The sequence below is a fragment of the Bombina bombina genome, unplaced genomic scaffold (assembly GCF_027579735.1).
Source record: "Bombina bombina isolate aBomBom1 unplaced genomic scaffold, aBomBom1.pri scaffold_1706, whole genome shotgun sequence".
Lineage (NCBI taxonomy): Eukaryota > Metazoa > Chordata > Amphibia > Anura > Bombinatoridae > Bombina > Bombina bombina.
In genome coordinates, this window is record NW_026512166.1 from 20,243 (window position 1) to 33,609 (window position 13,367).

General features: G+C 42.9%; 1 protein-coding gene across 1 annotated transcript in view; it reads right to left on the bottom strand.

Moving 5' to 3' along the window:
• Positions 1-633: 633 nt before the first annotated feature.
• Positions 634-13,367, bottom strand: part of LOC128644154 (uncharacterized) — a gene marked incomplete at its 5' end in the record, with an annotated part of 29,798 nt that continues 17,064 nt past the window's right edge. Inside the window, 2 exons of the mRNA XM_053696859.1 lie at positions 634-773; positions 861-1,010. Coding sequence (XP_053552834.1) covers positions 634-773; positions 861-1,010 — 290 coding nt within the window. The remainder of the gene's footprint in view (positions 774-860; positions 1,011-13,367) is intronic.

A 13,367-nucleotide genomic window follows, 5' to 3' on the forward strand; every position in this document is an offset into this window, starting at 1 on the left:
GTACTTAAAGGTATCTACTATACTAAATGGATGTTCTTGAAAGCTGCCAGGAGATTTTTTAATCCAGAGCAATTCGCTTTTATGATAATTAACCCTATAACCTGAAAAGACACTAAACTCTTGAAGACAATTCAAGATCAGAGGAATGGATTGTCGTGTGTTATTACGAAACAGCAGTAGATCATCAGCATAAAGTAACAATGTTAATGTCTGAGAACCCAATACAATGCCTGTCATTTTCTCTCTTAATTTAATAGCTAATGGTTCAAAGACAATATTAAATAGGATGGGTGACAAAGGCACCCTTGCCGCGTTCTTTGTTTCAATATAATATTATGGGAAAGATCATTATTGATCAATAGGCAAGATATTGGGGAGCTATACAGTTTCTGAACAAAATGTAAAAAAAATTTTTTAAATCCAAACTTGATCAAGGCATTAAAAAGGTAATCCCTTTTCGGCATCTAGGGTAAGAATTACTATATCCTGGTTCTTATCCTTATCAATTTTATCCATATTCCAACAGTAATCTAAAAAAGTAATCACACTCCGTATATGTTTAGTAGAATTTCTAGATAACATAAAGCCCACTTGATTCTTGTGGATAATATTCTCAAGTGGCACAGCAAGCCTCTAGGCAATGATAGATGATAAAAGCTTATAATCCGTATTCAATACAGAGATCGGTCTATACGAGGCCAGGTCTTCTGATGTTCTCCCTTTCTTCAATATTAAAGAGATATTTGCTGCAGAAACGTATGTAGACATGGGGTCTTTAGAAAGAAAATAAAAATGAAATAGTTTACATAGTGGGATCTTTAACTCTTGTATTAATATCTTATAGAATTCTGCCGGGTTACCATCCGGCCCTGCCGCTTTATTGAGATTATCTACTGCTGTACAGATTTCTTCCTCCGTAATTGGAGTATTTAGGGTTAAACAATCTTCCTCCAAAATCTGAGGTGTCTGTATGCTCCACCAAAAATTCTCCTGGCTATCAGGGTTGCTGACTATATTAGAATACAGTTATTGATAAAAATAAAAAAAAAACTTTGCTAATCTGTTCAGTTTCAATGTATCTATCCTCACCTTTTTGGATAGCTGGAATATAATTTTTTTTTTTTCTATTTTTTTGTAAGTCTAGTAAGGTGCTTCGCAGAACAGCCATGAAACCCACTGACATGGATATTGGTTTTTGCTTCCTGCTCTAATGATTTTTGTTTAAAGAAGATATCTCGCTCTTTTCTAGTTTCAACATTTGTATTCCAGTTAGAACTTGATTGTTCAGTCAGATATTTTCTATAGGCATTTCTCACTTGGTTAGTATGTTGAGTTTCTGCCGCACAATTTTTTTTATTCAAAATACTCATACATGCCTTTATTTCACCTCGAAGTACTGCTTTCGCGGTTTCCCAAAAAATCTCTATTTTATTAAAATACTCAATATTAATGTTTGAAAAATCTTTCCACCTCTGTTTTAACCAGAGCGTGAATTAAACATTATAGAGCAAGAATCGTGGGAAAAAGAATCTTGCTGTTCTATTGTTAGTTCTATGTGAGGACATAAATGTAAGAGAAATAACCGCATGGTCAGATATTGAGATATCATTGATAGCCATAGATAATTTTTTGATAGATAAAGATTCTGAAATTAAAAATAAATAAATTCTGGAAAAAGTTTTAAAAGATTTAGATTTGCAGGTAAATGCCTGAGAATCAGGGTTCCTAAGTCTCCAAATATCGGTCAATTTAAGTTTATAACACATCTTTTAAAAATTTTTGGCAGCTCTATTATAATTTTTTAGATTTTTACCCGAGAGCCTATCAAGTACTGGGCAGGGAGTTAGATTAAACCCCCCCCCCCCCCCGATTATAATATTTTCGTTAACCAAAGGAAATAGTTATTTTTCCAATTTTTTTCCAGAATTCGGGAGAAATCCTGTTCGGGCCATAAATGTTACATAAAGTATATTTGGTATTGTGGATTACTACCTGTACAATAATAAACCGCGCATCTGGGTCTGAATCAATATTAATAATAGAATATGTTAAATTTTTATCAAATAGTATTGCTAAGCCACATTTTCTATAAGTAGAAGGTGCCGCAATAACCCTTCCTACCCATTTGATCTTAAGTTTTTCAGATTCTAACTTAGTCAGGTGTGTCTCTTGAAGTAATACCACATCTGGCTTGTCCTTAGCCAGATGTCTAATAATGAGTTTACGCTTGGCCGGGGAGGAAATTCCTCCAACATTCCAAGACAGTATAGTAAATTTGTTCATATCATTATCATTAGACTACTGATATTAAGTTATGCGAGTGGGGGGGAGGAACGGGAAAGACAGAGAGAAAAAAAAATAAAAAAATATGATGAGTTTTAAAGGGACAGTAAACACCAGAATTTTTCTTGTTTAAAAAGATAGATAATCCCTTTATTACCCATTCCCCAGTTTTGCAAAACCAACACTGTTATATTAATACACTTTTTACTTCTGTGACTAACTTGTATCTAAGCATCTTCTGACCGCCCCATATCACATGACTTTTAGTTATTTTGCATATAGTTGCATTTTAGCCAATTAGTGAAGTGTCTGCCACTAGCCACGGGCGTGATCACAATGCTATCTATATGGCCTACATGAGCTTGCTCTCCCCTGCTGTGAAAACAGAATTTATGCTTACCTGATAAATTACTTTCTCCAACGGTGTGTCCGGTCCACGGTGTCATCCATTACTTGTGGGATATTCTCCTCCCCCACAGGGAAAGGCAAGGAGAGCACACAGCAAGAGCTGTCCATATAGTCCCTCCCAGGCTCCGCCCCCCCAGTCATTCGACCGACGGTTAGGAGAAAAAAAGGAGAAACTATAGTGTGCCGTGGTGACTGTAGTGTATAGAGAAAGAAATTCTTCAAACCTGATTAAAAAACCAGGGCGGGCCGTGGACCGGACACACCGTTGGAGAAAGTAATTTATCAGGTAAGCATAAATTCTGTTTTCTCCAACATTGGTGTGTCCGGTCCACGGTGTCATCCATTACTTGTGGGAACCAATACCAAAGCTTTAGGACACGGATGAAGGGAGGGAGCAAATCAGGTTACCTAAACAGAAGGCACCACGGCTTGCAAAACCTTTCTCCCAAAAATAGCCTCCGAAGAAGCAAAAGTATCAAATTTGTAGAATTTGGACAAAGTGTGCAGAGAAGACCAGGTCGCTGCCTTACATATCTGATCAACAGAAGCCTCGTTCTTGAAGGCCCATGTGGAAGCCACAGCCCTAGTAGAGTGAGCTGTGATTCGTTCAGGAGGCTGCCGTCCGGCAGTCTCGTAAGCCAATCGTATGATGCTTTTCAGCCAAAAGGAAAGAGAGGTAGCAGTAGCTTTTATGACCTCTCCTCTTGCCAGAATAAACTACAAACAGAGAAGACGTTTGTCTGAAATCCTTTGTTGCTTCTAAATAGAACTTTAAAGCACGGACTACATCTAAATTGTGTAACAAGCGTTCCTTCTTTGAAACTGGATTCGGACACAAAGAAGGCACAACTATTTCCTGGTTAATATTCTTGTTGGAAACAACCTTTGGAAGGAAACCAGGTTTAGTACGCAAAACAACCTTATCTGAATGGAACACCAGATAGGGCGGATTACACTGCAGAGCAGATAATTCAGAAATTCTTCTAGCAGAAGAATAGCAACCAAAAACAGAACTTTCCAAGATAACAACTTGATATCTATGGAATGTAAGGGTTCAAACGGAACCCCTTGAAGAACTGAAAGAACCAAATTTAGACTCCAGGGAGGAGTCAAGGGTCTGTAAACAGGCTTGATCCTGACCAAAGCCTGAACAAAGGCTTGAACATCTGGCACAGCTGCCAGTCGTTTGTGTAACAAGACAGATAAAGCAGAAATCTGTCCTTTTAGAGAACTCGCTGATAATCCCTTATCCAAACCTTCTTGGAGAAAGGAAAGGATCCTAGGAATTTTAATCTTACTCCATGAGAATCCCTTGGATTCACACCAACAGATATATCTTTTCCATATTTTATGGCAATCTTTCTAGTCACAGGTTTTCTGGCTTGTACCAGAGTATCTATCACAGAATCCGAAAACCCACACTTAGACAAAATCAAGCGTTCAATTTCCAAGCAGTCAGCTGGAGAGAAACTAGATTTGGATGTTCGAATGGACCTTGTACTAGAAGATCCTGTCTCAAAGGTAGCTTCCATGGTGGAGCCGATGACATATTCACCAGGTCTGCATACCAAGTCCTGCGTGGCCACGCAGGAGCTATCAAAATCACAGAGGCCTTCTCCTGTTTGATCCTGGCTACCAGCCTGGGAATGAGAAGGAACGGTGGAAACGCATAAGCTAGGTTGAAAGTCCAAGGCGCCACTAATGCATCCACTAGAGTCGCCTTGGGATCCCTGGATCTGGACCCGTAGCAAGGAACCTTGAAGTTCTGATGAGACGCCATCAGATCCATGTCTGGAATGCCCCATAATTGGGTCAACTGGGCAAACACCTCCGGGTGGAGTTCCCACTCCCCCGGATGAAAGGTCTGACGACTCAGATAATCCGCCTCCCAGTTTTCCACTCGAGGGATGTGGATCGCAGACAGGTGGTAGGAGTGATCCTCCGCCCATTTGATGATCTTGGTCACCTCTCTCATCGCCAGGGAACTCCTTGTTCCCCCCTGATGGTTGAAGTAAGCAACAGTCGTCATGTTGTCTGATTGGAATCTTATGAATCTGGCCTTTGCTAGTTGAGTCCAAGCCCGGAGAGCATTGAATATCGCTCTCAGTTCCAGGATGTTTATCGGGAGAAGAGACTCTTCCCGAGACCATAGACCCTGAGCTTTCAGGGAATCCCAGACCGCGCCCCAGCCTAATAGACTGGCGTCGGTCGTGACAATGACCCACTCTGGTCTGAGGAAGCTCATTCCCTGGGACAGGTGATCCTGAGTCAGCCACCAACGGAGTGAGTCTCTGGTCTTCTGATCTACTTGAATCACTGGAGACAAGTCTGTATAGTCCCCATTCCACTGTTTGAGCATGCACAGTTGTAATGGTCTTAGATGAATTCGCGCAAAAGGAACTATGTCCATTGCTGCAACCATCAACCCTACTACTTCCATGCACTGAGCTATGGAAGGCCGTAGAACAGAGTGAAGAACTTGACAAGCGTTTAGAAGCTTTGACTCTCTGACATCTGTCAGGAAAATCTTCATTTCTAAAGAATCTATTATTGTTCCCAAGAAAGGGACTCTTGTTGACGGAGACGGGGAACTTTTTTCTATGTTCACCTACCACCCGTGAGATCTGAGAAAGGCTAGAACAATGTCTGTGTGAGCCTTTGTCTTTGAAAGAGACGACGCTTGAATTAGGATGTCGTCCAAGTAAGGTGCCACTGCAATGCCCCTGGGTCTTAGAACCGCTAGAAGGGACCCGAGCACCTTTGTGAAAATCCTTGGAGCAGTGGCTAGTCCGAATGGGAGAGCCACAATAGGTAATGTTTGTCCAGAAAGGCGAACCTTAGGAACTAATGATGATCTTTGTGGATAGGAATATGCAGATACGCATCCTTTAGATCCACGGTAGTCATAAATTGACCCTCCTGGATTGTAGGTAAAATCGTTCGAATAGTTTCCATTTTGAACGATGGCACTCTGAGAAATTTGTTTAGAATTTTTAAATCCAGAATTGGTCTGAAAGTTCCCTCTTTTTTTGGGAACTACAAACAGATTTGAGTAAAACCCCTGACCTTGTTCCACAGTTGGAACTGGGAGTATCACTCCCATCTTTAACAGGTCTTCTACACAATGTAAGAATGCCTGTCTCTTTACTTGGTTTGAAGATAAGTGAGACATGTGGAACCTTCCCCTTGGGGGTAGTTCCTTGAATTCTAGAAGATAACCCTGAGAGACTATTTCTAGTGCCCAGGGATCCTGAACATCTCTTGCCCAAGCCTGAGCAAAGAGAGAGAGTCTGCCCCCTACTAGATCCGGTTCTGGATCGGGGGCTACCTCTTCATGCTGTCTTGGTAGCAGCAGCAGGTTTCTTGGCCTGTTTACCCTTGTTCCAGCCTTGCATTGATTTCCAAGCTGGTTTAGTCTGGGAAGCGTTACCCTCTTGTCTAGAGGCTGCCGAGTTGGAAGCCGGTCCGTTCCTGAAATTGCGAAAGGAACGAGAATTGGACTTATTCTTAGCCTTGAAAGGTTTATCTTGTGGGAGGGCATGGCCCTTTCCCCCAGTGATGACTGAAATAATCTCTTTCAATTCTGGCCCAAAAGGGGTCTTACCTTTGAAAGGGGTATTAAGCAATTTTGTCTTGGAAGATACATCCGCCGACCAAGACTTTAGCCAGAGCGCTCTGCGCGCCACAATTGTAAACCCTGATTTTTTTGCCGCTAACCTCGCTAACTGCAAAGCGGCGTCTAAAATAAAGGAATTAGCTAATTTAAGTGCGTAAATTCTGTCCATGACTTCCTCATACGGAGTCTCCCTACTGAGCGACTTTTCCAGTTCCTCGAACCAGAACCACGCCTCTGTAGTGACAGGAATAATGCACAAAATAGGTTGAAGGAGGTAACCTTGCTGTACAAAAAACAGAATTTATGTTTACCTGATAAATTACTTTCTCCAACGGTGTGTCCGGTCCACGGCGTCATCCTTACTTGTGGGATATTCTCCTCCCCAACAGGAAATGGCAAAGAGCCCAGCAAAGCTGGTCACATGATCCCTCCTAGGCTCCGCCTACCCCAGTCATTCGACCGACGTTAAGGAGGAATATTTGCATAGGAGAAACCATATGATACCGTGGTGACTGTAGTTAAAGAAAATAAAATATCAGACCTGATTAAAAAACCAGGGCGGGCCGTGGACCGGACACACCGTTGGAGAAAGTAATTTATCAGGTAAACATAAATTCTGTTTTCTCCAACATAGGTGTGTCCGGTCCACGGCGTCATCCTTACTTGTGGGAACCAATACCAAAGCTTTAGGACACGGATGAAGGGAGGGAGCAAATCAGGTCACCTAAATGGAAGGCACCACGGCTTGCAAAACCTTTCTCCCAAAAATAGCCTCAGAAGAAGCAAAAGTATCAAACTTGTAAAATTTGGTAAAAGTGTGCAGTGAAGACCAAGTCGCTGCCCTACATATCTGATCAACAGAAGCCTCGTTCTTGAAGGCCCATGTGGAAGCCACAGCCCTAGTGGAATGAGCTGTGATTCTTTCAGGAGGCTGCCGTCCGGCAGTCTCGTAAGCCAATCTGATGATGCTTTTAATCCAAAAAGAGAGAGAGGTAGAAGTTGCTTTTTGACCTCTCCTTTTACCAGAATAAACAACAAACAAGAAAGATGTTTGTCTAAAATCCTTTGTAGCATCTAAATAGAATTTTAGAGCGCGAACAACATCCAAATTGTGCAACAAACGTTCCTTCTTCGAAACTGGTTTCGGACACAAAGAAGGCACGACTATCTCCTGGTTAATGTTTTTGTTAGAAACAACTTTTGGAAGAAAACCAGGTTTAGTACGTAAAACCACCTTATCTGCATGGAACACCAGATAAGGAGGAGAACACTGCAGAGCAGATAATTCTGAAACTCTTCTAGCAGAAGAAATTGCAACCAAAAACAAAACTTTCCAAGATAATAACTTAATATCAACGGAATGTAAGGGTTCAAACGGAACCCCCTGAAGAACTGAAAGAACTAAGTTGAGACTCCAAGGAGGAGTCAAAGGTTTGTAAACAGGCTTGATTCTAACCAGAGCCTGAACAAAGGCTTGAACATCTGGCACAGCTGCCAGTTTTTTGTGAAGTAACACAGACAAGGCAGAAATCTGTCCCTTCAAGGAACTTGCAGATAATCCTTTCTCCAATCCTTCTTGAAGAAAGGATAGAATCTTAGGAATCTTTACCTTGTCCCAAGGGAATCCTTTAGATTCACACCAACAGATATATTTTTTCCATATTTTGTGGTAAATTCTTCTAGTTACAGGCTTTCTGGCCTGAACAAGAGTATCAATAACAGAATCTGAGAACCCTCGTTTTGATAAGATCAAGCGTTCAATCTCCAAGCAGTCAGCTGGAGTGAGACCAGATTCGGATGTTCGAACGGACCTTGAACAAGAAGGTCTCGTCTCAAAGGTAGCTTCCATGGTGGAGCCGATGACATATTCACCAGATCTGCATACCAAGTCCTGCGTGGCCACGCAGGAGCTATCAAGATCACCGACGCCCTCTCCTGATTGATCCTGGCTACCAGCCTGGGGATGAGAGGAAACGGCGGGAATACATAAGCTAGTTTGAAGGTCCAAGGTGCTACTAGTGCATCTACTAGAGTCGCCTTGGGATCCCTGGATCTGGACCCGTAGCAAGGAACCTTGAAGTTCTGCCGAGAGGCCATCAGATCCATGTCTGGAATGCCCCACAGTTGAGTAATTTGGGCAAAGATTTCCGGATGGAGTTCCCACTCCCCCGGATGTAATGTCTGACGACTCAGAAAATCCGCTTCCCAATTTTCCACTCCTGGGATGTGGATTGCAGACAGGTGGCAGGAGTGAGTCTCCGCCCATTGAATGATTTTGGTCACTTCTTCCATCGCCAGGGAACTCCTTGTTCCCCCCTGATGGTTGATGTACGCAACAGTCGTCATGTTGTCTGATTGAAACCGTATGAACTTGGCCTTTGCTAGCTGAGGCCAAGCCTTGAGAGCATTGAATATCGCTCTCAGTTCCAGAATATTTATCGGTAGAAGAGATTCTTCCCGAGACCAAAGACCCTGAGCTTTCAGGGATCCCCAGACCGCGCCCCAGCCCATCAGACTGGCGTCGGTCGTGACAATGACCCACTCTGGTCTGCGGAAGGTCATCCCTTGTGACAGGTTGTCCAGGGACAGCCACCAACGGAGTGAGTCTCTGGTCCTCTGATTTACTTGTATCTTCGGAGACAAGTCTGTATAGTCCCCATTCCACTGACTGAGCATGCACAGTTGTAATGGTCTTAGATGAATGCGCGCAAAAGGAACTATGTCCATTGCCGCTACCATCAAACCTATTACTTCCATGCACTGCGCTATGGAAGGAAGAGGAACGGAATGAAGTGTTTGACAAGAGTTTAGAAGTTTTGTTTTTCTGGCCTCTGTCAGAAAAATCCTCATTTCTAAGGAGTCTATTATTGTTCCCAAGAAGGGAACCCTTGTCGACGGAGATAGAGAACTCTTTTCCACGTTCACTTTCCATCCGTGAGATCTGAGAAAGGCCAGGACTATGTCCGTGTGAGCCTTTGCTTGAGGAAGGGACGACGTTTGAATCAGAATGTCGTCCAAGTAAGGTACTACTGCAATGCCCCTTGGTCTTAGCACCGCTAGAAGGGACCCTAGTACCTTTGTGAAAATCCTTGGAGCAGTGGCTAATCCGAAAGGAAGCGCCACGAACTGGTAATGCTTGTCCAGGAATGCGAACCTTAGGAACCGATGATGTTCCTTGTGGATAGGAATATGTAGATACGCATCCTTTAAATCCACCGTGGTCATGAATTGACCTTCCTGGATGGAAGGAAGAATTGTTCGAATGGTTTCCATTTTGAACGATGGAACCTTGAGAAACTTGTTTAAGATCTTGAGATCTAAGATTGGTCTGAACGTTCCCTCTTTTTTGGGAACTATGAACAGATTGGAGTAGAACCCCATCCCTTGTTCTCCTAATGGAACAGGATGAATCACTCCCATTTTTAACAGGTCTTCTACACAATGTAAGAATGCCTGTCTCTTTATGTGGTCTGAAGACAATTGAGACCTGTGGAACCTCCCCCTAGGGGGAAGCCCCTTGAATTCCAGAAGATAACCTTGGGAGACTATTTCTAGTGCCCAAGGATCCAGAACATCTCTTGCCCAAGCCTGAGCGAAGAGAGAGAGTCTGCCCCCCACCAGATCCGGTCCCGGATCGGGGGCCAACATTTCATGCTGTCTTGGTAGCAGTGGCAGGTTTCTTGGCCTGCTTTCCCTTGTTCCAGCCTTGCATTGGTCTCCAGGCTGGCTTGGCTTGAGAAGTATTACCCTCTTGCTTAGAGGACGTAGCACTTGGGGCTGGTCCATTTCTACGAAAGGGACGAAAATTAGGTTTATTTTTGGCCTTGAAAGACCTATCCTGAGGAAGGGCGTGGCCCTTACCCCCAGTGATATCAGAGATAATCTCTTTCAAGTCAGGGCCAAACAGCGTTTTCCCCCTGAAAGGAATGTTAAGGAGTTTGTTCTTGGAAGACGCATCCGCTGACCAAGATTTCAACCAAAGCGCTCTACGCGCCACAATAGCAAACCCAGAATTCTTCGCCGCTAACCTAGCCAATTGCAAAGTGGCGTCTAGGGTGAAAGAATTAGCCAATTTGAGAGCACGGATTCTGTCCATAATCTCCTCATAAGGAGGAGAATCACTATCGATCGCCTTTACTAGCTCATCGAACCAGAAACACGCGGCTGTAGTGACAGGGACAATGCATGAAATTGGTTGTAGAAGGTAACCTTGCTGAACAAACATCTTTTTAAGCAAACCTTCTAATTTTTTATCCATAGGATCTTTGAAAGCACAACTATCTTCTATGGGTATAGTGGTGTGTTTGTTTAAAGTAGAAACCGCTCCCTCGACCTTGGGGACAGTCTGCCATAAGTCCTTTCTAGGGTCGACCATAGGAAACAATTTTTTTAAATATGGGGGGAGGGACGAAAGGTATACCGGGCCTTTCCCATTCTTTATTTACAATGTCCGCCACCCGCTTGGGTATAGGAAAAGCTTCTGGGAGCCCCGGGACCTCTAGGAACTTGTCCATTTTACATAGTTTCTCTGGGATGATCAAATTCTCACAATCATCCAGAGTGGATAATACCTCCTTAAGCAGAGCGCGGAGATGTTCCAACTTAAATTTAAATGTAATCACATCGGGTTCAGCTTGTTGAGAAATTTTCCCTGAATCTGAAATTTCTCCCTCAGACAAAACCTCCCTGGCCCCCTCAGACTGGTGTAGGGGCATTTCAGAACCATTATCATCAGCGTCCTCATGCTCTTCAGTATCTAAAACAGAGCAGTCGCGCTTACGCTGATAAGTGGGCATTTTGGCTAAAATGTTTTTGATAGAATTATCCATTACAGCCGTTAATTGTTGCATAGTAAGGAGTATTGGCGCGCTAGATGTACTAGGGGCCTCCTGAGTAGGCAAGACTCGTGTAGACGAAGGAGGGAATGATGCAGTACCATGCTTACTCCCCTCACTTGAGGAATCATCTTGGGCATCATTTTCAGTGTCACATAAATCACATTTATTTAAATGAGAAGGAACCTTGGCTTCCCCACATTCAGAACACAGTCTATCTGGTAGTTCAGACATGTTAAACAGGCATAAACTTGATAACAAAGTACAAAAAACGTTTTAAAATAAAACCGTTACTGTCACTTTAAATTTTAAACTGAACACACTTTATTACTGCAATTGCGAAAAAGTATGAAGGAATTGTTCAAAATTCACCAAAATTTCACCACAGTGTCTTAAAGCCTTAAAAGTATTGCACACCAAATTTGGAAGCTTTAACCCTTAAAATAACGGAACCGGAGCCGTTTTTAACTTTAACCCCTTTACAGTCCCTGGTATCTGCTTTGCTGAGACCCAACCAAGCCCAAAGGGGAATACGATACCAAATGACGCCTTCAGAAAGTCTTTTCTATGTATCAGAGCTCCTCACACATGCGACTGCATGTCATGCTTCTCAAAAACAAGTGTGCAATACCGGCGCGAAAATGAGGCTCTGCCTATGATTAGGGAAAGCCCCTAGAGAATAAGGTGTCTAAAACAGTGCCTGCCGATATTATTTAACAAAAATACCCAGATTAAATGATTCCTCAAGGCTAAATATGTGTAATATATGAATCGATTTAGCCCAGAAAATGTCTACAGTCTTAATAAGCCCTTGTGAAGCCCTTATTTACTGTCTGAATAAAAATGGCTTACCGGATCCCATAGGGAAAATGACAGCTTCCAGCATTACATCGTCTTGTTAGAATGTGTCATACCTCAAGCAGCAAAAGACTGCTCACTGTTCCCCCAACTGAAGTTAATTCCTCTCAACAGTCCTGTGTGGAACAGCCATGGATTTTAGTAACGGTTGCTAAAATCATTTTCCTCATACAAACAGAAATCTTCATCTCTTTTCTGTTTCAGAGTAAATAGTACATACCAGCACTATTTTAAAATAACAAACTCTTGATTGAATAATAAAAAACTACAGTTAAACACTAAAAAAACTCTAAGCCATCTCCGTGGAGATGTTGCCTGTACAACGGCAAAGAGAATGACTGGGGTAGGCGGAGCCTAGGAGGGATCATGTGACCAGCTTTGCTGGGCTCTTTGCCATTTCCTGTTGGGGAGGAGAATATCCCACAAGTAAGGATGACGCCGTGGACCGGACACACCTATGTTGGAGAAATCTTTTTAAGCAAACCCTCCAATTTTTTATCCATAGGATCTTTGAAAGCACAATTGTCCTCAATAGGAATGGTCGTGCGCTTGGCTAGAGTAGAAAACTCCCCCTCGACCTTAGGGACTGTTTGCCATGTGTCCTTCCTGGGGTCGACCATAGGGAACAATTTCTTAAATATAGGAGGAGGGACAAAAGGTATGCCTGGCTTCTCCCACTCCTTATTCACTATGTCCGCCACCCGTTTAGGTATCGGAAAAGCATCAGGGTGCACCGGGACCTCAAGGAACTGTCCATCTTGCACAATTTTTCTGGGTTGACCAGATTGTCACAATCATCCAGAGTAGATAGCACCTCCTTAAGTAATGCGCGGAGATGTTCTAATTTAAATTTAAATGTCACAACATCAGGTTCTGCCTGCTGAGAAATTCTTCCTGTATCAGAAATTTCCCCATCTGACAAACCCTCCCTCACTGCCACTTCAGATTGGTGTGAGGGTATGACAGAAAAATTATCATCAGCGCCCTCCTGCTCTACAGTGTTTAAAACAGAGCAATCGTCCTTTCTCTGAAATGCTGGCATTTTGGATAAAATATTAGCTATGGAGTTATCCATTACTGCCGTAAATTACTGCATAGTAACAAGCATTGGCGCGCTAGAAGTACTAGGGGTCGCCTGCGCGGGCATAACTGGTATAGACACAGAAGGAGATGATGTAGAACTATGTCTAATTCCTTCATCTGAGGAATCATCCTGGGCAACTTTACAATTTGTGACAGTTCTGTCCTTACTTTGTTTGGACGCAATGGCACAATTATCACACTATATTTGAAGGGGGAACCACATTGGCTACCATACATACAGAACATGATCTATCTGAAGGTACAGACATGTTAAACAGGCTTAA